This window comes from Miniopterus natalensis, chromosome 20, assembly GCF_054644295.1.
Source record: "Miniopterus natalensis isolate mMinNat1 chromosome 20, mMinNat1.hap1, whole genome shotgun sequence".
NCBI lineage: Eukaryota > Metazoa > Chordata > Mammalia > Chiroptera > Miniopteridae > Miniopterus > Miniopterus natalensis.
In genome coordinates this window covers 20,180,179-20,207,331 of record NC_142100.1, presented here as the reverse complement: position 1 = coordinate 20,207,331, position 27,153 = coordinate 20,180,179, and the positions used below count along the sequence as shown (strand labels likewise).

General features: G+C 51.5%; 2 protein-coding genes across 2 annotated transcripts; both read left to right on the top strand.

The window, feature by feature from the left end:
- Positions 1-1,387: 1,387 nt before the first annotated feature.
- On the top strand, positions 1,388-11,895 carry UNC119B (unc-119 lipid binding chaperone B). The gene is made up of 5 exons (XM_016201586.2): positions 1,388-1,631; positions 4,305-4,418; positions 6,604-6,712; positions 6,836-7,008; positions 8,881-11,895. The coding sequence occupies exons 1-5, from the start codon at positions 1,388-1,390 to the stop codon at positions 8,991-8,993; spliced, it is 753 nt and encodes a 250-aa protein (XP_016057072.1). The 3' UTR covers positions 8,994-11,895.
- A 4,138-nt stretch (positions 11,896-16,033) lies between these two features.
- Positions 16,034-22,724, top strand: ACADS (acyl-CoA dehydrogenase short chain). Its single transcript, XM_087828414.1, has 10 exons — positions 16,034-16,120; positions 17,229-17,380; positions 19,396-19,545; positions 19,750-19,861; positions 20,245-20,396; positions 20,706-20,876; positions 20,956-21,093; positions 21,255-21,350; positions 21,541-21,597; positions 21,764-22,724. The coding sequence occupies exons 1-10, from the start codon at positions 16,072-16,074 to the stop codon at positions 21,914-21,916; spliced, it is 1,230 nt and encodes a 409-aa protein (XP_087684540.1). The 5' UTR covers positions 16,034-16,071; the 3' UTR covers positions 21,917-22,724.
- Positions 22,725-27,153: the final 4,429 nt, after the last annotated feature.

The window sequence follows — 27,153 nt, the reverse complement described above, 5'->3', positions numbered from 1 at the left end:
CCAGGTACGTAACTCTAGTCCTGGTGCCCTAAGAACAAAGACCCAGTGAGCAAGTAAGTGGGAAGTGGATGCATGTGAAGCCCCCCTCTTGGTGATTCACAATCAAGTAGCATATTAAAAGTTCTGGAAATTCTTTAGTAACCACTCACTGCTGAGTGGTTTAAAAGAGTTGTTTGCAGAGGGAAAGACTTTAATTCTTTGTACACATCTATTAAAATTTGCCCAAAAGGTTCAGTAAGTGCCACCCAGTGGTAAGCTCTGAAAGACAGGACAGCATTTATGTAGGAACTTGGCCACATACTATCCCACGAGGCTGGGCAACTGGGGTGGAGTCAGGTTTGGATTTTGTCCAAGAACCAGGCTAGGCCTGTCAACCCCTCCCAAGGCCCTCCCATCAGGTGAGAGACACCCAGCAAGTCTTGAGACTTGACTATGGGGAGAGGGGAGAGTTTCACTCTAGCCTAACTGAGAGGTGAAATCAGACTTAGCAGACACACTGCATCAGTCAGGCCCAGGCCTCCAACTCATTCATTCATCCAATCAATAATCACTATTAGGGATCCCTAGAGAAGGAGCCACTTGGGGTATAAAAGGCGGCATTCCCCCACCCCTACCCACTTCCAACTGGTGAAATTATGGTTAACTTTCTAGGTTCCATGCAGAAGCCACCATGAAGCCTCCTCCTGATCCCCCAGACCACTCCTGTGTATGCGGGTAACACCTTTGCTGTATGTTCCTCTTACAGCAGTCAGCCCTCTGGTTTGTCCTCTGGTTCATTCACACCTACTGGGCTGGCCAAGAGGATGGGTCACAAAATGAATTATGTACTCCACAGTCTTCCCCAAAAAACTGGGAGCTCCTCCACAGCCGGGTGCTCTTCAGGCTTTCCTTCACTCATTCATTCATCCAGTCAATAATCACTATAGGGGACCTACGCTGTGTGTCAGTCAATAGCTAGACTACCCAATACCGCAAATCCCTCACCTTGTTCATCTTATATTCCCTGTAGTCCAGCCCAGTGTCTAGCCCAAGGGGTTTAGGAATGACTGTAATTGGAAAAGCTGCCTCTGCATAACAAGCACTTTAAACTTACCTTGTATGCTACAGATTAAAAAACATTTTCTCAAGATGTCCACAATTTGTATGACAGTCATTTGACCGTACGAGGTATTTTAAAAAAACACCTGGGGTGCCCTGGGGGGTCTGGTAGAGTACAGGGTACTAAATCCCCAGGCACCCCTAGGGCCCACCACCTGGCTGGAACGGAGCCGGCGAAGGGCTGCCCCGCAGGCCCCGCCTCTGCCCTCCCCAGGTGCCGCCCCGGCCACGCCCCCGCTCTCCATAGTTACGGCGCTGTGGAGGCGGCGGCCATCTTGGCGGCGGAGCGATGAGCGGGTCGAACCCGAAGGCGGCGGGCGCGGGGTCGACGGCTGGGCCGCGGGGGCTGCTGGCTGGCAAGGAGGAGAAGAAGAAGGCGGGCGGCGGCGTCCTGAACCGGCTCAAGGCGCGGCGGCAGGCGCCCCACCACGCGGCTGACGACGGCCTCGGGGCAGCGGTCACGGAGCAGGAGCTGCTGGCTCTGGACGCCATCCGGCCCGAGCACGTCCTGCGCCTCAGCCGGGTCACCGAGAGTGAGTGCGGGGCGGCCGCGCCCTCCCCTCGCGCCGGGTCTCGGGCCCCTTGCAGCCTGCAGCGGAGCCCGCCGCTCGCCCGGCCCGGGGTCCGCCCGGCCACCTTCCCCTCTCCGGCCGGTCAGGCCGCGCTGCCCCCCCGTCACCCAGACCTGGTTGGGAAGGGGCTCCCCTTGAGCGTAACTGCATTCCCCCGAGTCTGGCCACACTGGCAGCCCCTTGGCCGGGCGGCGCTGAGGCCGGGCCGTTCGCCGCCTCAGCTGCACTTGCTTGGGTGGGGGCCCCTTAGCTTAACCGGATCCTCCGGACCCTGGTAAGTGGGCCCACTGCCGCCTCTTCCTGGAAGCCCTCCAGCCATCAGTGAAGTTCCCGCTCAGCCAGGCCCCCTCCCCCCGTCTGCTCGCTGCTCTGCAGCCCAGACCCCTACCTGTTTTCTCTGCGTTTCCCTCCACTCCACCCTTTCCAGCCCGCTTTGGCTCCCTACCCACTTTGGTCCCAGCATTTCCCCTTTGTGTGCGGGTGGGCTCTTCCTTCCTCAGACACGTTGCCTGTGGCATTTCATGCAAATTTAAAACAGTGCCACATAAACAAAAATAAAGTTTCAGTTTTTTACAAAATCTGAAATGTGAATCCTACTTTTGACACTTGTTGCAGTGAATTAAGAATTAAGCGAGGGCTTCAGAAATGTGTTTCTGTCATAAAATGCAGCCATCCTACACCTTTTCATTGATATAAGGGAGGGTGGGAAGAAATACATTGCCCACTCCCTAACCTGGATCCCCTCCCTTTTTCTTCCAAGGCAGGCCCTGACTTGGCATCTTTTGCTATTTCCCCCCAAGAATTTACAGCCACCCAGTTAGGCCCTGCTTGCCCTGCCCATCCCCCCCACCCCCCCCTCCAGACATCTAATCTTGCAGCACCAGCTCTCCCTTGATGGATCTGAGGCTGCCATAGTGTTATCTGCTGAATTGCTTTAATTGTCAGCCCAGGGCTGCTCAGGTGTACCCTGGGGAGCAGGTGGCAGCTCCAGTAATTTGGGGGTGGGAGTCAGGTGGGGTGGACCTTGGTCCGGACTGTATGAAAGGGAATTCCCATCTCCTCAAATAGTTTTAATTTGATTCTGGACATTTTGATGTCCCCATTTTTCATCACTCTTTGGGTTGGGACTGTCCTTTGCGTACCTGAGTATATCTTTAGGAGGTCTTTCTATTCACTTTCATTGAAACATTGTGAAAAAGCTGCTTCTGTCTCACCCAGTTTTCATTTGGGACTCGGAAGGTACAGAAGTGCTCATCACCTGGTCTTTCTAACCTCATGCTTTATCCTGATATCAGAGATGAAGTAGGCCATTCTCATGCCTGGCCCAAAGCAACATTCTTGGTGTGCACTCAGGTCCCGTGTAGGAGCTTAGGGTTGGTGCTCTGCAGCTTACTGGAGAAAGCCACAGGTCAGAGCTTGGTGACCTCTGGATTTTGTTACTCTTCTTTTTTCTTTAATCACTCAAAGATATATTTTCATTGATTTTAGAGAGGGGGGAAGAAGAAAGAGAAACATATATGTGAGAGACAACATCAATCGGTTGCCTCCTGTATGTGCCCCAACTGGGAATCGAACCCACAATCTAGGTATGTGCCCTGACCAGTAATCGAACCTGAAACCTTTCAGTGCTTGGGACAATGCTCCAACCAACTGAGCCACACTGGCCAGGGCTTGTGACTCTTCTTCAAGTCTGTTCTGTTCAAGTTATTTACTGAGTACCTGCTAAAAATGCAGAACCTATCTCAGCCTTTTTAGAAGTTACAGAATAATCAGTAGCTCTCAAGTTTGCCATCTTACTGGAGAGACAGCTGGCAAAACATGAAACAACTAACACAAGCAGACAAGAGAAAATAAAGTACCAGAATGACTTGTGGAGAAGATGCTGTCAGGAGTTATCTCAGAAAGAAATCAGTGAAATTTTCTATGATCGATAGATGCTATTTTGATTAGCTGCTTAGTTTGTTGTGGGCGCTACTTCACTTTGGCCCAAAACCTTCACCACCAAGCCTGTCCTGCTCCCCATGCAGATATGGCCCATCACCTGATTTTGTACAGCCCACAAACTAAGAATGGTTCTCCCATTTTTAAATAGTTGAGGGGGGAAAGGGAATACTATCTTGCAACACATGGTAATATAAAATTCATATATTAGTGTCCATAAGTAGTTTTGTTAGAATATAGCCATGCTTATTCATTTACGTGTTGTCTGTGAGTTGAGTAGTTGTGATAGAGACTGAGTGGCTTCAAAGCCTAAATCATTTATGATCTGATTCTACAGAAAAAGTTAGCTAGTCTCTACTTTGTGATATTTTGGTGAATAGGCACTATATTAGCCATAAGATCAGCATAAGTGTTTTAAAATGAAGTTTAAAAAAAAATTGTGCCCTTTTGTGACATCCAAGTTGATAGATCGGTTTGTAGGCCATTTTTGAGGTGTTTTCAAAGAAAGCCTTTTTATTCCTGTTTCTGCAAGTGTTATCTCCACACACAACTTTTGCTTATAACGTAAGTTTTTGTGTATATTTTAAGAGAGCTGTGTAAGAAAAAAAACCTCAGTGTGCCTCAAAATTTGAGAAATAAGTGAGTGGTAGTTTTGGAGAATTATTTAACAGCATGTGTCTCTCTCATTTTCAGATTATTTATGTAAACCCGAAGACAACATCTACAGTATTGATTTCACCCGCTTCAAAATTCGCGATTTGGAGACAGGGACAGTGCTTTTTGAGATTGCCAAACCTTGTGTTTCAGGTAGGCCTCTATATTGTAATGGCCACTTGATAGTTGGAGCAGAATGCCTCTGGAGCTTGAGTTGTTGTGTCCCATTGCACCCTGTGTCATGGACTCCAGTGTGTCCTACTTCCATGACCTGCTCCCAAAGCCTGGTCTGCCTGGCATGCTGGTTTGGAGCGGAGTTGAGAGGCTGATGTTTGTGTGGGTTACTGTGTCGCACGGCTTTCTGTTTAAATCAGCTCATGTAATCCTCACACCTTTGGGAGGAGGAGTTATCCCCATTTTACAAATAGGGAAACTGAGGCCAGAATTTCCAAGTGACTTGCCTGAGGTCCTGTGCTCTTTCGTCTTAACCAGTTTACCTCTACTTAGGAAAAGAATCTTTGAAATTAAACTGTAACGAGAAAAGCTCACCTGAGCCTTGAGTCTTGGGGGGACACTAGAAGGCTGATACTGAGGGTTCCAGTCCAGACCATGAGGCAGTTTCACCTGTCTTCTCACTGTCATTCCTTTGAACAGTGTCTCATATTTCCCAGTAAGACCTGGTTTGGATTTTAATCTCCACCACATTTTCTGGATGAACAGAAAGCCCAGGTCTATGAACTCATCTCCTTGGGATTCCTTAAATTAGCCTTGAATAGGCGCTTCCTGTGCTTGTGATGCAGTTTCAGAGTGATTCATTTCTGCCTGGGGGACCACACTGTCTTTGGAGCACATCACTGGAGGTTTAGCACCCCCTGGAGTTAGTTGTTAGAACACCAGCACAGATAACCCTTCAGGGTATCAACTGTGGCTGTATTAAGTCTTTGCAAAGCTTTTGTCACCGGATTTGCTACTCAGAAAGAGCCTGTAAATTCTGTAAGTCAGAAGACTTTCCTGGGCAAGTCCCATCTCAGATGAGTTGCATAGTCAAGATGAGAGCCCTGGTCTCCTCATCCCACCCAGTGTTTTTTATGCTGCCGTCATCTAGTGCTGATCAAGGCACCTAAAAGCTCAAGCTTGTGGGTACTTAGCTTCTTTGGGAGGGTCAGGGCCAGCTAGTTTCCTGGGTCTGAGGAGTTCACATCCCTAAGCCACACGTTTTAGTACTTAGGATGTTTCAGGGACCCTGGGACTATTCATGTGTATGGATTTGAATTAGACTGGGCTCAGAGTAGTCATTTCAGTGCAAAACTGAACTGTCTCAAGAATGTCAGCTGCAGATACTATCAATATACTTTGCTGTTTAACCTCTCCAGTCTACCTGTAAGGATCTTGACTCACTTAGAATGTGCTCACACTGAGTCAGTTCCCTCCAGCAGCACTTGGTTGGATGAGTTGGAATCCATGAGAAGGTTTGGTCTGACTCTCTTTGAATCACATGGTTGGAGCCAGGGCTCAAGAGTCTTTGGGTACCCTACTCAAGCTGGTTTCCCAATTGCTCTTGGGCTTGTCACAGGCAAAGATGTTTGATGCTAAAAAAGACTTCTCTTGTGTTGCACCCATGTTCAGCCTAGACCTGGAGAAAATATCTTTGCTGGACACTGGGTCGCTTGTAGAGGGAACTATCTTTTTGTTCATATTAGAATGGTTTTCTGATTCATTTTACAAATCTTTCATTTCCTGGAACTAGACCAGAGACCATCATTACCTTGTGTACCCTCATTCAGGTCCCACACATTGGTTCACTGCCAGTCTGCTTCACCCTTTCCCAGGGAGTCAGTGTTGGGCCTGGTGTGGCCTGGAATAGGCTCCAGTCCAAGGAAGTACAGTCCTCCAAGGCTGTAGGTCAGTGTCTTCCATTTAAACAGAATCCTTTCTAGGGGTTTGTCTTTGCTACGTGTCAGAAATGTTTGCATTCCCCAGAGGAGCCTTTTGATTAGTCTCAGCTTCTTTAGTCTTATTTTTTTGGTTAGTGGCTGACACATCAACTTGATCAACAGGCCTTCAGTCAGATGGACCTAGATTCAAATCCCTGCTCCCTCCATTTACTGTTTGGGAGACTTTGGACATCTTACTAACCTCTCTGTGCCTGAGCTTCCTGATGTGTAAAATGGTGGTGATAGTGATACCTCTTAGGGCAATTGTGAGGCTTCTCTGCAGCCTGTAGCACAGGACTGGCACATAACAGGTGAATAGTAAATACCGGCCGTCCCGCTGGCGGTGGTGGTACAGTTGGTTGTGCTGTTTGGACTGGTGGTGTTCAGGGTTCTGTGCCTTTCAGACCAGGAGGAGGAGGAGGAGGAAGGCGGAGATGCGGATGTCAGCGCGGGACGTTTTGTCCGGTATCAGTTCACACCAGCATTTCTCCGCCTCCGGACAGTCGGGGCTACGTGAGTACCAGAACTTCCTGAGGGGAGCACGTTCTGCTTGGTTACAGAGAAGAATGTTCTCAGTGGGGTTGGCTTTAGAGGAGGGAGGGGACAAAGTAGGGCTCACAGAGATTGATTTTGCAGGGTGGAGTTCACCGTGGGAGACAAACCTGTGTCAAACTTCCGGATGATCGAACGGCACTATTTCCGAGAGCGCTTGCTGAAAAATTTTGACTTTGATTTCGGCTTCTGCATCCCCAGCAGCAGGAACACTTGTGAACATATCTATGAGTTTCCGCAGCTTTCTGAGGATGTCAGTACGTATTCCGACTTGTACAGCATTCTAGATTCTTGGGCTAGAAGGAAGGAACCCTGAAATCCACCTGGTCCAACGCCCTCATTTTGCAGAGGCAGGAAATAGTGACATGATGCATCCATCTCTAGTCATTTGACCTCAGGCTTCTCATTTCCTGTTGCTCCTGTGCAATGTTTCAAACTCTGACACTGCCCATATGAGGGTGGAAGGTTTTAATAACACAGGCTATCTCCCTGCTGTGGGAAAGGGCGTGACTGAGGGAGATAAGAGGAGGCCCGTGACAATCCCTGGAACTCTGATTAGATGCACCACCTCTCCTGTGCACTGTTAGTCATGGTTTCCCACTGTGTTCTGCTCATCCGTGCTTGGCACTCGGCACTCTCACTTTTTCCTTAATCACAGCTAGATGTGAAACTGGGCTAAATAGAATCATATGTCTGGGGACTTCCTCTTGCTCATTCCCTGCAAGTAGAAGGTTGATGAAGAAACTGTTAGACCAGATTCAGCAGGAGCTGGGGAGCTGTTACAGGCTTTGGAGCAGGAGTGACATGGCAGAAGCAGTGTCTTAGGAAGAGAAATCCTGTGGTTGTATGGAGGAAGGACTGGGGAAAGCACAGAGAGCACCCGAGGCAAAGGATGAGGCGGACCTGTGAGAGGGAAGGAACAGGCTCTTCCAGTTTCTATGACTTTGGCCTGACTCTCAGGTTAGCATCCTGTTAGGAATTAGAGAAAATTGCCCCAGAACACTGAGGATGTGCAAGGGATCCTGTGAATAGTGGTGGAATTTAGTTGGGTTGTGGGGAGGGATCTACTTCTGACTAGTTTTCTCAGACTCTGAAGGTCCTTAAAATTGTCACATTCTGACAACCAGGTCCTCTATTCATGTGGCACTGCTGTTCCCAGGTAAAATGAGGGTTGTGAAATGTGGGGCAGGGTGTTTGTGAGGAATCTGAACCCAGTTTGACCCCTGCTCCCTAAGATGGGCTGGAATTTGTAGATACTTATAAGAAAAGATTATGTGTAGCATTTTAAGTTTCTACTAAAGGCAATACAACTTCCCCTCTTGAAATCAAATAAGCTGAAAGCGTGTAGAGATCAACATTCTGCATATAAACCAAATAACTTTAGCCTGGGTAGATTTCAAGAAATTTCAACAATCAGTTTTACCTTTTTAGAACTGTGGTGAAAATAACATTTCCTTCAGAGGCCTCAAAATAGCATGTAATCATTAACTCCAAACTGGTCAGAGGTAGTGGCTGTTTAATTATCTTGACTCTCCCGCACGGTTAAAGAGGTCTGGGCAGTTGCCTGAACAAATAAGATTTAAATCTGGATCCCAAGACAGACCTTTTGCTGCAACATTTCCAAGTTAACACCCTGAGCCATCTCTGGAGAAAGCTCCTTGCCCTCGGTTCCCCTGCACTCACGTTCACCTAGGATTCCTCGGGTTGCCGGGGTGCCTGTGAGCAGTGGCCTAGTGAGGCACAGCTTTTTGTATTTGGACCAGAATGTCTAGGTGAACAGAGGAGCACTGAGTAAATAAGTTGCTGTGGTCCGTGTTGGCAGAATGGTAAGCACATCCCCTGGGTGCTGACTCAGAATCTGGCTGGGATGACCAAGGAGGGCCTTTGAGGAGTTGATTGCATCCGTATGTTGAAGTGGGTATCAGGTTCAGTTTTGAGGCCTCTGTGGTCCCCAGTTCTCAAAGGCTGGCTCCCCCTGTTCTGACTTCAGTATTCTGGGACAGTACACTCACATATTCCAGAAGGACCAGCTTATGCATTTTAGAGGGGATACTAAGGTTTTTTTCACCTAGAACGTGGGGCAGACTCACGCATTAAGTCTTTGCTTTCTTCCTTTCCCTGACTTGCAGTTCGTCTGATGATTGAAAATCCCTACGAGACCCGTTCTGACAGCTTCTACTTTGTTGACAACAAGCTGATAATGCACAACAAGGCTGATTATGCCTATAACGGAGGCCAGTAACTGCTGTGGGACTGGACAGGGGAGGTGCTTTACTGCGGCCCATGGTCCTGGCACATGGAAGTGGTTAAAGCTGCTGTATGTCACACACCTGGAACCTGGCCCCAGGAAGCCAAGGCCAGGTGGCAGTTCCCTGTGCTCCAAGAGAGGTGCCAAGTAGTGCTGTTTCCTTCCCCAGTATTTTTTCTTTCCTTTTTTCCCCTGCCTCTTAGGTCACAGCAGTACTATATAGTAAAGTAAAAGATTAGGATAAGATTTCTCAAATCCAGATAAAAAAGAAAGTTATTTTCATGTAGTCATAGCTGCCTACTGGTTGTCCTGACGAGTCTGGGTCTCTGGCAGAGCTGTGCCCGGGTGAGGAGGCTCTGGCTGGCATGCCTGCAGGTTAGAGCTCTTCTATAGGTTCCTGGGTGCTATGGGAAGCTGCAAGGTCAGCCTCTTCCAGGCATCTGCTCTTATTTCCGGTGTTGCCATCAGCACATTCTGACCTCAGCCTGTGCATAGTTGTAAACCAAATGGAAAGAAACTTGAAAGGGGATGGAGGGGAGGAGTGGTGCCAAAAGGTAAGGCACTGGGGCTGGGTAAGGCTCCACACTGAAAGGTCCATTTTAGGGCGAGGCCTGCTTCTCTGTTTGACTTGCACGATCCCCAGCCAGTCCCCGCGGGGATTCAGCAAGGTTTCATCCAGGCAGTGCCTTCCTGTTATTATTCTGGAGGAAAGAGGAGCTAACTGCTTCTCCTGCTCCTAATTTTTGAGTATCTTCTGAAACAGAATGTGTTGGTTTTGTTGGAATAGTCATCTCTCGAGGCCAGAGCAGGCCGCATTGTGTGTTTTTTCCAGGCTTCTTTTCGGGAGGTTTTATAAAATGTCAGTGGTGTTCCCAGCATATGTGATGTGCAGTTAGACTTATAGCACAGTTCAGGCTCTTGGCGCGGATCTGGCTCACGTTGGGGCTGGTATAGCTACGATCCAGCAGCTGCTTAAAGGAGGCATTGAATTTTCTCTTCACAGCATAGCCTGGAAGATTGGCTTTTGATGGAATTTGCCTCTAAAACTCTGTGTAGATTTCTTATTTAGGAGGATTTTTCTATCTGCCTTTCTACTGAAGTAGTTTCTGGAACCATCCTGGCAAGTTAGATCTAAGTAATGCATATCTAATCCTTCAAACTGCTAGTTGGAATCTTTTTGGGTGTGAGACCCCTTAGCCTGTTTCACCCGTTCCAGAGAGATGTGTTTTCAGAAAAACTTCTTGCACATCCTGCTACTTTTATCCTTAGGCCTTTATTGGGTAGACTCTCACCTCCTCCTTCCTGCAGTTAGTTGTCTGTGTGGGTGGCTTTAGGTGCTCAGCCCATTCCAGGAAGATTGTTGCTGTGGCCAGGATTTAGCATTGATTAGGAAGGTATCTGTAGGAAGGTCCCAGGTATGTGGTAATAGTCACTGTCACTGCCACAGTGACTGTGATAGGAGAGCTGTTTCCCAAAGTGTGGGGCCAGGGAAAGAGGGCCAGCACTGGGCCACAGAAACCCCTATGCATTCATGGACCAGTGTTGCTCCCAGTTTGGTTTCTAGAGTGTGAGTGTCTTGAACCTCGACCCAGTGCTTTGTGCCAGGCCAGAGTCTATGCTGTGCCAGATGCTAACAGCAAAGCCCTCGGTTAGCCTTGTGTGCCAGCACTGGATCCAACCAATGAGGGAAGGAAGAGACCATGCACCCTGCAGACTGGGGGAAATCTCAGAACTGGAGCCCACTACAAATCCAGGTGCCTTACGTGGGGCTCTATCCCATATGCTGCTGGGGAAGGCTGCCTCACCCTCATTTCCTTCCCATCTGCGGGCAGACATCAGCACTGCCTGCTGTCCTCCTCTTTCTCATCGTGGCTCCTCTAGCCATTGTTCCTGTCGAGCTTCAGAAACCCCCATCTGTGACAGAAGCCCAATCGGGAGAGTTTCTACTATTTGATATTTAATTAGCAACTAGGATGTGGTTTCTGGAGCTGCCCAGAGCTCTGCTCAGTAGAGTGTGTCTTGGAAATGCGTCCCAGGGCAGACGGTGTCATTGTACACTGTGGATTCTTATCCGCAGTATTTGCTTTTTTGAGGAGGAACAGCAGGCAGAGGAGGCAGGCACTCTGGGTGGAAGAGTGCTGGGTCCTCTTCCCCACTGACTTGCCTTAGTCTCCATGGGGACCGTTTTTAGGCCAAGTGCTCAAGCTGCCCAGTAGGACAGGGTTTGCCATCTTCTGCAACTGGAGGTCTGGTGTTCTTTACCTGAGACTGGATTCTTATGTCTAGCTGCTCAGGAAATCTTGAGAAGCACCACCACTCTGGGGCATTAACCAGGGTGAGTTTGAAAGTCAAGCTTTTGTACCTGAATTGGGCAGAGAATTGGAAGGCATACTTTCTCTGAAAGTATCTGAACCAATCAAAAGTTTAATCAGCACAGGAGGCCATGTTAGGAAGGAATCTGGACTGCTGATGGCCGTTATCTTGTGGGTGATACAATGGGAGGGAAAGAGCCCCTGCACAGAAGGCCATGCTCTCTTTTCAGAGCTGGCATCTGAGAGACAGCTCCTGGGGGGCCCACTTGGTGCCACAGGGCCTGCTTCCACTCCTGTTTTGCTCTTTTCCCTCTGCCTTGGAACCGCCTGGGAGAGAACCTCTCTTTTCCTGTGAAGCCTTTGGGCTGAGATTCCCTTCTTGCTTCTCCAAAGAAGATCCTGGTTTATTTTACTCTGTGTTCTAAAGAATAAGTGGGAAATAACACTAGTAGTTTTGGGCTAAAGTCGGCTATCCTCTCCTTATGTGTTAACTCTAGGTTATCTTGCAGAGAAGGTAGTTTTCAGGGGCATATAGGATTTCCTGAAGACAGCCATCATTGTTGGGCCATCTGAATCCCAAATAAGGGCAGTGATTTGGGAATGTTGGGTCTAACATAAACTGGTGATTCTTGAAATGGCCGTGACTGGGGAATCTTCAACTTATTTTTTTAGTTGAAGTGGATCTCATTTGTGGAGTGGATACAATAAGCTGTGTCTAATGTACAAATAGGGTGAGTCTTGCCTTAGTATGTTCTGCCACCCTGGTAGGCTCCCAGGGTACTCTTTTTCCTCTGTAAAGTCACTTTCTTCTGGTGGCCATTGTCACCAGGAGGTTTGGGGGGTAGGGGCTGTCTGTCCTAGAAATCAGCACAGACGCTGTGCCAGTGCATGAGGATTCCTGATGCAGAGGGTGCTGCTGTACCTGTGTGGGAGCCTAATCATGAGCTGTTATGTTACATTCCATGTGATAGACCGTCTCAGCCACAGAAGGACCTGCTGGAGGTGAATTTATCCCTTGTTTTACAAGGATCATGTAACATCATTGAAGTTGTGAAAGTATTTTTTCCCTTGTAAATCTATTTTTTCACAGAATATAAGAAACATCAATGACCTGATCTGTCCCTCTGTTTTCCCCTTCACCTGAGATCCTCATTCCAGTTTTTATTTTTTTCTGTTTTGCTAATTGTTTTATAACCACAACAAATGAGTACAGAGAATGCCCTGTACAAACCACCACAATGGTTCAAGATCAAGGTGTTCCTTCAGGCAAGGCTGAAGATTTCAGTCTCTGGTACTTGGAATTTAGGCTGCAATCCTTATTTTTGGATGGATCACTGGTTGTGTGGGGGTTTTAACCAGATTTGAACAGAAGAATGGCCACTTGGCCTAGATAGAAGTAGATGAAGTGTTTGGTTTCATGTGTCACGTAACTACCGAGGTTCCTCCCCATGATGCAGTGCCAGGTGGGGTTGTACTTCTTGTCAAACTTTTTTTTTTTTCTTCCAAATTATAAGAGACACTAGAAGTGAGCCAGCTGGGCTACGTAGGCTCAGGAAACAAGTTACAGAAGCAGAAGGGCCCTTGGAGCTTAGGCCAGAGAAAGGCAAATGTAGCATCTGGCCGGGCTGGTGTGGCTAAGTGGTTGAGTGTCGACCCATGCACCAAGAGGTCCTGGTTCAATTCCTGGTCAGGGCACATGCCTGGGTTTCAGGCTCGATCCCCAGTAGGGGCGTGCAGGAGGCAGCTGATAGATGTTGATGTGTCTTTCTCATCACTGATGTTTCTCTCTCCCCCTCTCCCTTCCTCACTCTCTAAAATCAATAAAAACATACTGTTTTTAAAAAAAGGGTAACACATTTGGGGGGAAAAAGAAGGGGAAGGGAAAGGCACAGGCGAGCTTCTGAGAGGGAGGGAGCACGCACTTCAAACTCCTTACGTGGGCCACAACAGCCTTCTCTGTTATTTCTCCAACGCCTGAGTGGCACATTCCACGGAGTCCTGTTGCATCTCCTCCGACATAGGGGCATTTTTGATCACCTTTCAGTCGCATGTGGTTACAGTGGAGCAGGGGTTGGCCGATGGCAACAGTCTCCTGGGGGAGGGGCGGGCGCATCTCCCTCATTCCAGTTTTTATTTTCTTTATGTCCAGAGTAAACTAGGTGACTTATTTGTATAAAATGTTATTTTACCATAAGAGACAGAAATAAAAGATTTTCACAGTATATGTACTCTCTCTTGTCTCCTGACTGGGCCTCTTGTGTTGCTGGATGGAGCAGGTATGGGATGGGGGTGGCCTTTCTGTAAATAGTTTGAGCATAGCTGGTTTCTAGGGTAATTGGGGAACAGTATTGGGCTTTAGGTTTAATATTTTTGCTTTATTTTGCTTGGGGCCTTTGGGAATTAAAAGTTTATATTCATATTTAAAAGTTAAGGTGTGCTTTAACTATAGTAAAATTCACTTCATTTAAGAGTACAGTTTGATGATATTGAGAAATGTATACAGTCTTCTTCCCCCCCATCACAATCATGATACAGGGCGTTTCCATCATCCTAAAAAGTTCCCTCAAGTTCCCGGTGTTTGTGGCCAGTTCCCTCCTTCCACACCAGCCCCTTGCAGCCATTGTCTGATTTCTCTCTCTTAGGAAACTTGCACACCTTTAATATAAAATGTATATCCATGTTTAAGGTCACAAACAATTCAATTTCAAAATAAGTCTGGTTTAGATGATACGCGGTATCTGAAGCAATTATTGGCCCCTGTCCACTAATACCACTCATTTATTCCTCCTGTGCTTTTCCCTCTTCTGCACAGGTGGGGCAATGGGAAGATGAGGAAGACCTCAGAGCACCTGCCAAAGACAGTCATTCGTTTGGCCCTTGGAGCTTAGGAAAGAGAAGGGCAAAGTAATGCACCTGAGGGAAAGGGGGAAGGAAAGGCTGTGGACTAGAGGCTTTCTTTTGAATTTAAGCATTTCTTACATATGAAAGGTAACATATTAAGGACTTTGCTCTATCTTTTGATTGATCTCTAGGAAGTAGAGCAAGGCCTTGGCAGAAGACAAAATATTTTTTTAAAAATAACAACTCTGACTGGCATGGCTCAGTAGTTAGAGCGTTGGCCTATGCACTGGAGGGTGGTGGGTTTGATTCCCTGTCAAGGACATGTACCTGGGTTGCAGGTTCCATCCCTGCCCCTGGTTGGGATGTGTGTGGGAGGCAGCTAATCGATGTCTCTCACATCAGTGTTTTTCTCTGTCTCCTCTATCTCCCCCTCCCACTCTGTAAAAATCAGCGGAGAAAATATCCTCATTCCTTGGGTGAGGGTAAAAAATAAAAATAAACAGAGGCACTGTCCTTGTGGTTCAGTTGGTTGGCGCATCATCTTGTGCACCAAAAGGCTGCAGGTTCGATACCCAGTCAGGACACATACCTAGGTTGTGGGTTTTATCCCCAGTTCTGGTGGGTGCAGGAGGCAACCAATCGATGTTTCTCTTTCACATTGATAGCTCTCTCTCTCTCTCTCCCTTCCTCTCTTGAATCAATAAAAACATATCCTTAGGTGAGGATTAAAAAAAAATAATAATAGCCCGGTCAGGCGTAGCTTTGCGGTTGAGCATCGACCTAGGATCCAGGAGATTAAGGTTCGATTCCTGGTCAAGGCACATGCCTGGGTTGCGGGCTTGATCCCCAGCGGGGGGCGCGTGCAGGGGGCAATTCGTCAGTGGCTCTCTCATCATCGATGTTTCCCCCTCTCTCCCTCTCTCTGAAATCAATAAAGATATATTTTAAAATAATAAATAAATAAACAGAAATTTACCTCCCAGTTGTAGAGGCTGGGAAGTGCAAGATCAAGGCACCAGCAAATGTGTCTTCTCACTGTGTCGTTACCTAGTGGAAGGGCAGCAGAAGACCATTTTTGGCATGTGAGTCAGTGCTGGGGACAGATGCCTGGCTGAGTTATGGCGTGAGAAAGGCAGCTGGAGGGATGTGTGGGTGCCTGGGAGAGTGTGGAAATCTGAATCTCAACTTGTGCCTAGAGAAGAACCTTGCCAGGCAAGTGAACCTGCCATAGCTTCTTGGGTAGGGTGAAGGGCCCCCTGCTCCCATGGGACTCTGCCCGACAACTGGGAGTGAGACAGATGGGACTACAGTGCCACCCCACCTTCACAACCTCCGGGGGGTGGGGGGGGAATCTCCCTCCCAGCAACCCAATTCCCTAGGCCTAAATATTGAGCATCAGAGCAAGGCAAGACCCTTTGCCTCTCTCGGAGTTCGTAAGCTATTTATTGCGGGACTCGATAAGATTTCAGATGCTAAGTGAGACAAATAAAACAAGCCATGGGGTGGAGAGAGTGCGGGAGAAACACTCCTGGGGGCAGGGCAGGCTCCAGCGAGTGAGGTCTGAATGAAGCACTCCTGCGGAGGGGTCTGATAACAAAGGCCCCTTGGCTTGAACAAGCCGGGTGAGGGTGGGCATGAGGCGGGGGCAGGCATGTAGAGCTGCACAGGCCGCGGAACTGCATTTTAGGCTAGATGGGCTTTTAGATACGGACCAGAACCCACCTCCCACACCTCCCAGGGGTGCGAGGGTTTGGTTTTATCTCCACGGCGGGAGGCGGAGCGCGGGAGGGGCCGGGGCAGGCCCCGCCCCCGAGGCCTGAGGGGCGGAGCACGTGACCCGCGGCCCCGCCCCCCGCAGCCGCAACTCAAGCGCCCCGGGCGGGAGTCGAGGACAAACCGTTTACCGTGGACAGGCCTCCATGGCAGCCGCCGCGATGCTTGCCCGGGCCTGCGGCCCCATCCGCGGAGGTGAGTGTCCTCGGGCTCCGCGGGGCGCGGCCGCGGCCCGGGCTGCCGAGTCCGGGGAGCCGGGTCTGCGCGGCGGCGGGTAGGCGGGCAGGTGGGGCCGCTTCGGGAGCGCGGGTGACCTTTGCCCCAGTTCGGTTGCGCCGCGCGCCTGCGCAGTCTGGCCCGGTAGCGACCCGCGCGCCTGCTCGGACACCCAACCCCGGCCCCGTCCTCGCCGCGGCTTCGCCGTCGCCTCCCCTGCCTTCGCCCCCAGCGGAGATTCAGGGCGCGCCCTCCCCACGGAGCCCGGCCTGGGGCGGAGCCCACACTCTGCATCTGTGACCTGGGGCCAGACACAGCCGCCTGAGCCCCGACTGGCCCGTGTGTACAAGGACCGCGACGCCGCCGTAGTGTTCCTGGCCTCGTAGAGGTGTCAGGGTTAAATCACAGGGTGTGTAAAACACTGAATACGGTGCCTGGCATGTAGCAGGTACTCAGGAAATGCCGCCTCTTTTCCCATTTCGTCGTTTCAAGCCAGCTGGAGCTGCGGTGACACCCAGGGCCAGGGCTTCCTTTGCCTGGTGAGACCCAGTCACCCCGAGTAATAAAATAAAGGGAACCCTCCTTGAGAGCCGTCTCTGCCAGGCCACGTGCTTTAGCTACAATTAGTACCTTTTCAACCCTTTTATCCCCAGATACTCAATACTGTTGGCCTCCACAGTGAATATAACAGGCTCAGAGAGGTTAAGATCCTCGCCTAAGGTCACAGAGCTGTGCTCGTATCATCGGCAGTATACTGAGGATTGAGGGGGATAGTGTATGCAGTGTTCAGCCAGCGTTGTAAACAGTTATTAGGGGGGTTCTCAACGGCAGCACTGTTGATATTTTGGGCGGATAACTGTCCTGTGCATTGTAGGATGTTTAGCTGCATCCCTGGTGTCTGTCACTCCATACCAATACCATTTCCCCCTTCAGTTGTGAAAACCAAAAATGTCTTCGGACATTGCCAGACGTCCCTTGGGAGGCAAAAGCATCCCTGAGAACCACTGGGGATCACTGTTATGTTATTATTAATATGCAAGACCTCTTGGGTTCTCCTTTCACTGACCCCCACTGTTCCTGCTGGCAGCTCTCCGTCGTCAGTTGCATACTATCTACCAGTCTGTGGAACTGCCCGAGACACACCAGATGCTGCGTCAGACGTGCCGGGACTTTGCTGAGAAGGAGCTGGTTCCCATCGCGGCCCAGCTAGACAAGGAACACCGCTTCCCAGCGGCTCAGGTGAGAGTACCAACCTCAGCAGCCCAGGATGGAGGTCTGCCCTCGCCTCCTCGATGAGTGGTGACAGTGACAGCCAATGACACTGAGACTCTGGTCAGGGAACCCTAAGGCGGATCTTAGGACCCAGAAAATGCTCTGGAAGTTTCCCTTGTCCAGCATGAGGGCTGTAGCCAGGATTTAACTTTTGGTATAACAGTAATAATGGTGGATGGTCAATGTGCTTTCTATGTGCCAGGCATTGTGCTAATAATATTCAAAGCTGAAGCACGCTTGCCATGTGCTAGGCACTGTTCTCAGTGCTTGGGAATTTTAGCTCATCTCTTTCTCACAACAGTCCAATGAGGTGAAGGTACTACTGTTACACGTACAGTTGATGAAACTCAAATTGGTGAGAGGATCAAGTAATGTGCCCAAGGTCATGGAGCCAGCGAACTGCAGAGCTAGGGCTCCCACCCAAGTCTGTCTTCGGCCAGACTCAGATTCCAGTCAGAATGCTCCCTCCCATGCTATCGTGTTCTCTATTTGTTGACATTTGTGGTTACAGGTTTAAGGTGGTTCCACTGTATCCCCAAGCCTGGCAAGAGGTCTGGTATATGATATATTCAGTAGATATTTGTTGACTAAAAGACTGGTGACAGTGTAAACCTTTTTGGTCTTTCGTGCCAGTTTTAATCCTCACCTAAGGACACGTGGGGTTTTTGTTTTTTTAAATCCTCAGCTGAGGATATTTTTCCCATTGCTTTTCAGAGAGATTGGAAGGGAGAGAGAGAGAAACATTGATGTGAGAGAGACACAACGACTGGTTGCCTCTAACGTGAGCCCTGAGGGGATCGAGCCTGCAACCGAGGTACATGCCCTTGGCTGGAATTGAACCTGGGACTGTCAGTCCTCGGACTGACACTCTAATCACAAGCCAAACAGGCTAGGGCCGAGGATATGTTTGTTTGTTTGTTGTTGTTGTTTTTAAGTATGTCTTTATTGATTTCAGAGAGAGGAAGGGAGAAGAAGAGATAGAAACATCAATGATGAGAGTCATTGATCCCCTGCCTCCTGCACGCCCCCAACTGGGGATCAAGCCCGCAACCCGGGCATGTGCCCTGACTGGGAATCGAACCATGATCTCCTGGATCCTAGGTCAATGCTCAACCACTGAGCCACACTGGCCAGGCCTGAGGATATATTTTTATTGAATTTTAGAGAGAGAGGAAGGGGGGGAGAGAGAGGGATAGAGTGAGAGAAACATTGATGTTAGGGAAACATCGATCTGTTGTCTCCTGTACACGCTCGTTTTCCTCACCTGTGATGTGAGGGTAACTCAGCCTCATTCTCATAAAGAGATTGAAACAAAAGGGTACACACGAAGCACTTACGCAGAGTTTGGCATATTGTAGACAGGCGCTTGATAGTTCACCATTACTATTACCATTACTCTAAATCAGAAATCCCTAGTTCTTACCGTTCATGCATTCTCTCGCTGCCACTGGGAATATAGCGGTGAGCAAAAACACAGTCTGCCTTCCTGGTCAGGGAGAAGCCCTTAATCAAAACGAGCACAGTAATAGGTGACATTCCCGCTGCAGAATCACTGCAGAGGACAAGCACAGGTGCGGCGAGTGTGTGATGACAGGATTTGACTTAGTAAAGGCAGAAGTGGCGGCCCCAAGAAGTGGTGCTTGAGCTGAGAGCCAAAGGGGAGGAGGAGATAATACCTAGCTGATATAGGTCATTACTGACAGGGAACCACATGTGCAAAGGCCCTGTGGTTGGGAGAGGGAATGTGTGTGGTGTGGTGTGCTTAAGGGACTGAAAGAAGGTCACTATGGTACTATGCTGCCATGCTGCTCATCTTGGGAGGCTCCTAAAGGCGTCCTGTGCCTTCTGCCTGCTCATTGGTTGTGGCCGCAAACTGAGGTGAGCCAGTGCAGAGTGTGGGACAGGGTCGCTTGAATGAGGTGTGCTGAGGGCAGGCACTGGCTCCTGGCTGCCATTGCCGTGACATCCTTCCCTGAGACCAGGTGAAGAAGATGGGCGCACTTGGGCTTCTGGCCATGGACGTGCCTGAGGAGTTCAGTGGTGCTGGCCTTGATTACCTGGCCTATTCGATCGCCATGGAGGAGATCAGCCGGGGATGTGCCTCCACTGGAGTCATCATGAGTGTCAACAATGTGAGTTCCCCTCCTGGACTCCTATGGACCAACAGGCACTCGGCCATGTGTCCCAACATCCAGACCCTGGTTCCCACCTCTTGACCTCCTCTGGACTTGGTCTTTACTGCTCTGGAGACAACAGGATCCCTTGCGGAGGGATCCATGGGCTGGCAGGTGTGCCTGGGCTTGAAGGCTTGTGACTCCTTCCCTCTGTCCCCACAGTCCCTCTACTTGGGGCCCATCCTGAAGTTTGGGTCCAAGGAGCAGAAGCAGAAGTGGATCACGCCTTTCACCAGCGGCGACAAAATTGGCTGCTTTGCCCTCAGTGAACCAGGTATCACAGTGAAACAGCCGTCTCCCTGTCCCCTCACCTCAGACTCAGGGTGACAAGAGCCAGACTGGAGCTGGCTGCCTCCCACGGAGAGGCAGGAGCTAGGGCCTGTGCCGACTTGGGTGGTCACCTCAGCTGAACTGGGAGGGATACTTGGCCCTGGGGTCCCTTTATTGGCCTGAAGCTGCTGCATGACTATCCCGCCGCCCCCCTCGATTCTGCATGCTTTGGGAGCTGCCTCTCAGGGCCCAGACCCAGACTCTTTGGAGCCTGGTCGTGCTCACCAGCTGGGGGTTGAGATTGGGTTCACTGCTGAGTTGGCAGCTATGTCCTTGGGTGGTGGGAGGTGGAGGTGGCCTTGGATTCCAAGTCTGCCTGCGGGGCAGGGAATGGCAGTGATGCGGGAGCCGCGTCCACCACCGCCCGGGCCGAGGGCGACTCGTGGGTCCTGAATGGCACCAAAGCCTGGATCACCAACTGCTGGGAGGCCTCAGCCACCGTGGTCTTCGCCAGCACCGACAGATCCTTGCACCACAAGGTGGGGACCCCAGAGAGGGCCAGTGAGACCTCTGGGCTACAGTCATTTCAGTTTCTAAATCCAAATCTCCTGGGCCTTGGAGCTCTTTTTGCCCCGGCGCACCTTGGAGCTCCCCCCTTTTCCTCCCCTGCCTGACATTCTCCGGGCTGGTGTCTGCACCTTCCCCGGAGTAGCCGGCAGAGGGCAGAGGGCGTCACGGCCGAGGTCCTGAGGGCAGGAGAAGGGGCGGGGCCGTGCCTGGGTGGTTTGCGTGAGGGGCGTGGCCCAGGGCCGCCTCTGGGAAAGGCAGTGGGTTTTCTGCTCTTTCAGGGCATCAGTGCCTTCCTGGTTCCCATGCCAACGCCTGGGCTCTCGTTGGGGAAGAAGGAAGACAAACTGGGCATCCGGGCCTCATCCACGGCCAACCTCATCTTTGAGGACTGTCGCATCCCCAAGGACAACCTGCTGGGGGAGCTGGGAATGGGCTTCAAGATAGCCATGGTGAGCCCGGCAGCGGGGTGGGGCCCTGGGTCAGGCCCTGGCGCCCAGCTGGCCTGCTACTGACGGGTGTTCCCCACAGCAAACCCTGGACATGGGGCGCATTGGCATTGCCTCCCAGGCGCTGGGCATCGCCCAGGCCGCCCTTGACTGTGCTGTGAACTACGCCGAGAATCGCAGGGCCTTTGGGGCGCCCCTCACCAAGCTCCAGGGCATCCAGGTAACAAGGTGGAGACTCAGGAGCCTAACCTGGACACTGGGGAGGGAACTCTGGGTAGACGAGCTTTTACCTGCTCCTATGCTCCCCTGTCTCCTCCCCCCTGTCCTTGGAGAGAGGGAGGGGCAACTACTGACTGGTGGGCTGGTGCCTGGTTGTTGCAGTTCAAACTGGCGGACATGGCCCTGGCCCTGGAAAGTGCCCGGTTATTGACCTGGCGCGCTGCCATGCTGAAGGACAATAAGAAGCCTTTCACCAAGGTGCTCTTGGGAGGGGGTCCCCCAGCATGGGCCCTTTGGTGGGCCAAGGGACTGAGGGAGAAGCCTGGGTGGGGTACCAGTTCCTATTGCTCCAAGGGGAGGCTCTCCAAGGCCTGCCCCTGCTGAGGGGTCATGTGCTAGGGGCTGCCCCCAAGGTAATGTTTCTGACCCCACCATCCCCTGTGGTTAGGAGGCAGCGATGGCCAAGCTGGCTGCATCGGAGGCCGCAACTGCCATCAGCCACCAGGTGAGTATCCCCAGTGCACAACGTGGTGCCTGGGCCAGGCCCCAGGTGTTGAGTCGTAGTATCAGCTGCCCCTCCCCCAGCCCATCCTGTTGTGTGGCTCATCCTGCCCGTCTTTACCTAGTGTGGGGGGGTCTTCTGTCTCCTGAGCCCCTGCTTTTCACCTTAGGCCATTCAGATCCTGGGTGGCATGGGCTACGTGACGGAGATGCCGGCTGAGCGGCACTATCGAGATGCCCGCATCACTGAGATTTATGAAGGCACCAGTGAGATCCAGAGACTGGTCGTCGCAGGGCACCTGCTCAAGAGCTACCGGAGCTGAGCCCCTCATCAGGGCTGACTACTGCCCCACCCAGAGCCGGGCTGGCCAAGGACTGTGGGAAAGGGAGTGGGAGCCACGTGGCCTTAACCCTGACTCCCAGACACCGGGGAGACAGGCAGGGGCCAAGCTACCTCCTACCAGGGCCACCCTGGCCCCAGCGCTTCTGGTATGGACCTCTGCCTGCCCCAGACCATAGTGCATGGGAGCAAGTGTCAGAGAAGGCGAGGCGAGGGGTCGGCGACCTGTGTCTAGGACACCCATCCGCAAACTCTTCCTTGGCGTCGCTCCCCCCTCACGACTGTGCCTTGTTTTCTTCATCCAAGGGGACATGCCCTTTTGAAGGCAGGGCCATGGGAAGGACTAAGTGACCACTTTGGGGCTCCCTAGTTCCCATGGGCCCTGGTGCTCAGCAGGAGACCAGGTGGGCCTGGGTCTCGGCAGTGTCTGCTCTTTTCCCTGAGGTCAGAGGTCAGGAGGAGGAGTGGGTGGGGGCCAGGATGACCAGTTCTCGAACTAGCAGTTGTGCTCTCAGGCTCTGGGGCTGTCTCAGGGAGGCTGTGGTGGCCTGTTCTTTGTAAAGTACAAATGAGGGCATGTGGGTGTTCTGGTTCCGGCTTTGGGACAGTCAAGTGTGGGAACTAACTAAGTAATAAAGCACACCTGGCCCTGAGCCTCAGACCCTCCTGTCCTTGCCGTGTGCTGCTGGGTAGGGAAGATGGTCCTTCATTCGGCTGACAACCGCCACCATGTGTGTGTCTGTCCGTGTGTCCGACTCCGCCCGGGGAGAGCTCCAGGAAGAGGCAGGTTGACACAGGTCAGGCAAATAAGGAGCTGGGTCCAGTAGGCCAGGGTGGGTGTCTGGGAGAGTGCCCACTGGCCTCAGCTGGAGGAAGAAGGGTGCCAGGTAGGCCAGGAGGGGGCCAGGGAAGGAGCAAAGCTTGTAGAGGGCGCCATGTGCGGAAGTGGAGACTCAGAGGCATCCCTTCTGCTTCCTTCCTGAGTGCTCCCTGTGGGCCAGCTCTGAGCCTGGGTCCTGGTACCAGGAGGGCTGGCTTCAGGCCAGGGTGCCACAAGCTGGAGCCCACGCTCTCAATCGCTGTGGCCCAGGGAGGGGAGCAAAGAGAGCCAAAGAGAGGAAAAAGGCAAACATTTCAAAGGAGATGGGCAGCCCTCTGCAGAGCAGGAAGGTCGGTGATGCCCTGTCATGGCTGTGAGGCCTCTGGAAGGGAGGACAACGGAGAGATGACCCATTTGGAGCCACCATCAAATGGGCACTGAGCAACACCAGCCATCACCAAATGTGGATTTCTGTGCCAGGCCCAGTGTGCTCCCCAACCCCCACCAAGAAAGCAGCCTCCAGCAGCCCACTGCACCCTCTCCAGGGCTCTGCGCTGCGAGGCTGGCCTTGACCTTGGCTGGATCAGAGACTCCCGGCGGGCAGTGCCCCTGCGCCTTGGCAAAGGCTCCCTTGCAAGAGGCTCGCTTGGTGCACTTGCTGTGCCAGCACCTGGCCTTGGGTGTCCCAGAGCCGGGCATGGAGGGCAGAGGGCCGTGCAGGGCAGAGAGGAGCTGCTCGCAGGAATTCAGGCCCTGATTTCCATCACCTGTGGGCGGGCGGGCGCCCACGAGTGGGCGGGGCGCTGTGCGGGGCACAGGTGAGGGTCTCCTGATAATGACGCCCTTTCGTGGGCGGGATCACGTGGAGCGTCTGCTGGCTCCAGAGTCGGGCCCACCGCTGGGTGAACTGCACCTCCTCCTAGGTAAGCGCCCCGCTGATGCCCTCTGTGGGGCTCCTGGGGGCCCCTGTCCCTGCCCTGGGCTCAGGTGCAAGCTGAAAGTGGGGGGAGTCGGGTGGGGTTCAGAGCTTCTCCCCAGGAACAGCCAGGTTTGACCCACCTCACCTGGGAGCAGGTCTGTTACTTCCTGAGTCACTGACCCCAGCAAACAGCAGGGAGAGGTTGTTCAGGTGGCTCCGTGACACCTCCTGGCCCAGGGGGGTGAGGGAACAAGTGAGTGCTTGAAATCGGCTTTGGGCCCTTCTTTCAGGTAGTATGGAGGCAGGGGGGGACTTTGGGACTCACAGGGGAACAGAGGGAGCCCAACCAGAGCCTTAGTCCCAGGCGGGGGACAGGCAGGCTGGGAATCCAGCTCTCCCTGCTCAGGGCCCTGGCCCCTCCTGGCCTGGCGTCCAGGCCCAGAGGCCTTCAGGCCCACTTGGCATCCTACCTGCTGAAAAGCACCTGGGTCTCAAAGGGCCGACGGCGGCAGCCAGCTGGAGCCAGGCTCTCCCAGGGCAAGCGGCTGGACGCAGAGGCCCAGCCCAGGGAACGGGCCTGTTTTCTGAGGGGCAGCCCCAGCCGGGTGTCTGCTTCTCGGGTGGGCCTTGCTCTGTCCACAGCCTCGGCCAGACTGTCCATTTCACAGCCGAAGGGCCCAGGCTCTGAGCCAAGGCCCTGTGCACTCAAGGACTTCAAGGAGCTCTCCTGGGTCAGAGGTCTTCCCGGAAGGAGAGAGTCAAGGCCCAGACCTGAGCTTTGACAGGGAGCAGGCCGGTTAGTTAAAGATCCTCCAGCTTAGAACTAAGTGCCGGACTCTGCCCGGGATCCATTTGAACCTGAGGTATGTGAATAGGTTGCAGACATGATGTCCCCTTGTGCCCGGTGTGGACTTCCTAAGAACAAGGACAGTCATTGAAGGAGACTTGGCTTGGGGTGGTGCACACACAATACAACACACAGATGACGTGTTAGGGACGTGTACACCTGAGACCTATATAACTTCATTAACCAGTGTCACCCCAATACATTGTTTTTAAAAAGGTGCTATATTGAAATGAAAAAATTCGAAGTCAGTGGGCAAATTTGTTTTAGACTCTTGGACTCCTCTTAGGGACCATGACCCAGGTCACTTCTTTAAAATGATCCCAGGATGGAAAAAAAAAAGGGATTTGTGAACTTTTGCCTTGATTCTGGTCCTTGAGGAAGAGGGGGGGGGGTTGGTCTTGGGAATCAGGTTTTCATTGTGGAGGAAGATTATAAGGACTTGTGCTGCAGAACGTGAGGGAGGCCCTGTGTGAGGGCCCAGGGGTCCAGCGATGGATAGTGCTTGTGAGACGTGAGGCTTATGTAATTCTGGGGGGTCTCTTTAAGGGAAATTTAGAAATAGTGTATAACTCGGTGTAGAACCTTAGAAGGAGCTCATTAGCCTCACAGTCAATAGCTCACTGACCGACCCAGTGGCGTTGAACTTGAAAGCGCAGGCGTATTTTCCCGCTCTCCATTGGAAAGGCCTAGAGATAACAGCGGCAGTGAGCCCCCCGAGCGCTCAGAATTTGTCTTCTAAATACTGTCCATTCCCCAACGGAAAGGAGTGTGGGGACCCTAAAAAATGGCTGAATCCAGGTCTGGGCAGGAAAAGTACGAGGATACCCAGTCCCATCTTGTGCCAGATGCAAGAGGTGCTCAAAGACGAACCGGGTGACATCGGCATGACACAAGGGGCGTTCCAGGGAATCCGAAAGTGGGCGAAGTGGCTGGCTTGTGACTATCTTGATCGGCTCTGTTGCTAACCCAAGAAAAACCCCAAAGCTCACTGTTCTCAGGCTGCATGTGTTCTTTCCTTCTCTGTTTGTATTTAATTAATGAAATTAATCTACTCGTTTTCTCCTGTGTAAAATCAAAATAGCAAGTCTGATTTAAAAAATAATAAAACTAGCAAGGGCAGTCACGCGACAGGTCGGGCCGGCAGCTGGGAGGCTTCCTGGTGGTGAACGGCCGCCCGCGGGCCTCGCTCGCAACCTGCCAGTTGTCTCAGTGTCTCTCACGGCAACTTTTTTCCACGGTCCAGGATCACATGTTGTGTTTGGCCGAGAGGTCTCTGTCTCCTTCACTCGAGGGCAGTTTTGGGGACTGAATTTGTCATGACACTGGAACCCCGAAGCATCAGCCCGTTGTCCCTGTAACTGTCCCTCAGCCCAGGTTCGTCGGATGGCTTCTGCGTGTCTAGGCCCGCGCAGCGTGTTTTTGGCAGCGCTAGTGTCATGAAGTCCCCGTTTCACTTCCGACTTCAGTTATTAGAATTTGACCTTTTTCTTAATCACTGTGAGGTTTGTCAATTTTTCTAAAGAACCACCTTCTGACTTGATTGACTTTCAGCATCGTGTTCTTGTTTTCTCTTGTATTTTGAAAGCGGAGGCATAACTGACGCGCTCTTGGTCTCAGGTGTTCACGGTTTGCTCGCGTGGCCGACTGTGCGGCGCGCCTGCGTGTCCTGAGCCTCACGGATGTTGCGTGTTTACAAACTGGAGGCAAGACCCTCCGCGAGCAAAAGACTGCGGCTCGCTGAACTGGGACGGTGCAGTGAAATGGTCGCCGCCACAGGGCTCGCTGACACCCGTCACCGTGCCCAGCTACAGACTCCTACTCGTAGCAGCTTTCAGACGGGCAGGTCGGGTCGCCATGCTGCATGTCACATACCCAGTGCTGTGTCTTTAAAATTAATTTTATTTAAAAGTTGTGTTTCCTTCGACTTTTTCCCTTTAATTCAACTTGCTGTTCTTCTTCCAGCTTCCTGGGATGCATGTTCATTGATTTTTCAGTCTTTTTATCTAAGAAATGAATTTAAAGTGATACATGTCCCTCCCAGCGTGGCTTTAGCTTCATTTAATAATATATTGTATTTTTCATTATCACTCAGTTTTCGGAATTCCACTGTGCGCCTCTCCTTTGTCTTTCAGTTATTTAGAAGAGTATTATTTTATGAACATGGGGTTTCCTCAATATTTTTGGTTGAGTTTTAAAAATTGTAGTAAAATACATATAACATAAAATTTATCATTTTAACCATTTTCAGTGTGCAGCTCAGTGACGATTCAGTACATTGTCGTCGTCCTCTCTCGCCTCCCAGCTGGAACCCTCCCGGCTCCGACTCGGACCCTCTGGGGGCCTCGGGTGGGGGGAGCCCACGGGGTTTCTCCTTTCGTGGGTGGCGCTCTGCACTTAGCACGGTGTCCTCAGGGTTCACCGGGGCTGTCGCATGCGTCCGAGTTTCCTTCCTTTTTAGGGCTAAATATTTCTTTATATGTATGTAATACATTTTGTTTATTAACTCATCCGTTGGATTTTTTGGATCGTTTCTGCGTTTTCGCTGCTGTGAACGTAGAGGGGCAACTGTCTGTGTGACTCGCGCTTTCGATTGCTTTGGGGCGTCGCTGGCTCCCAGCGATTCTGTTTTTCACT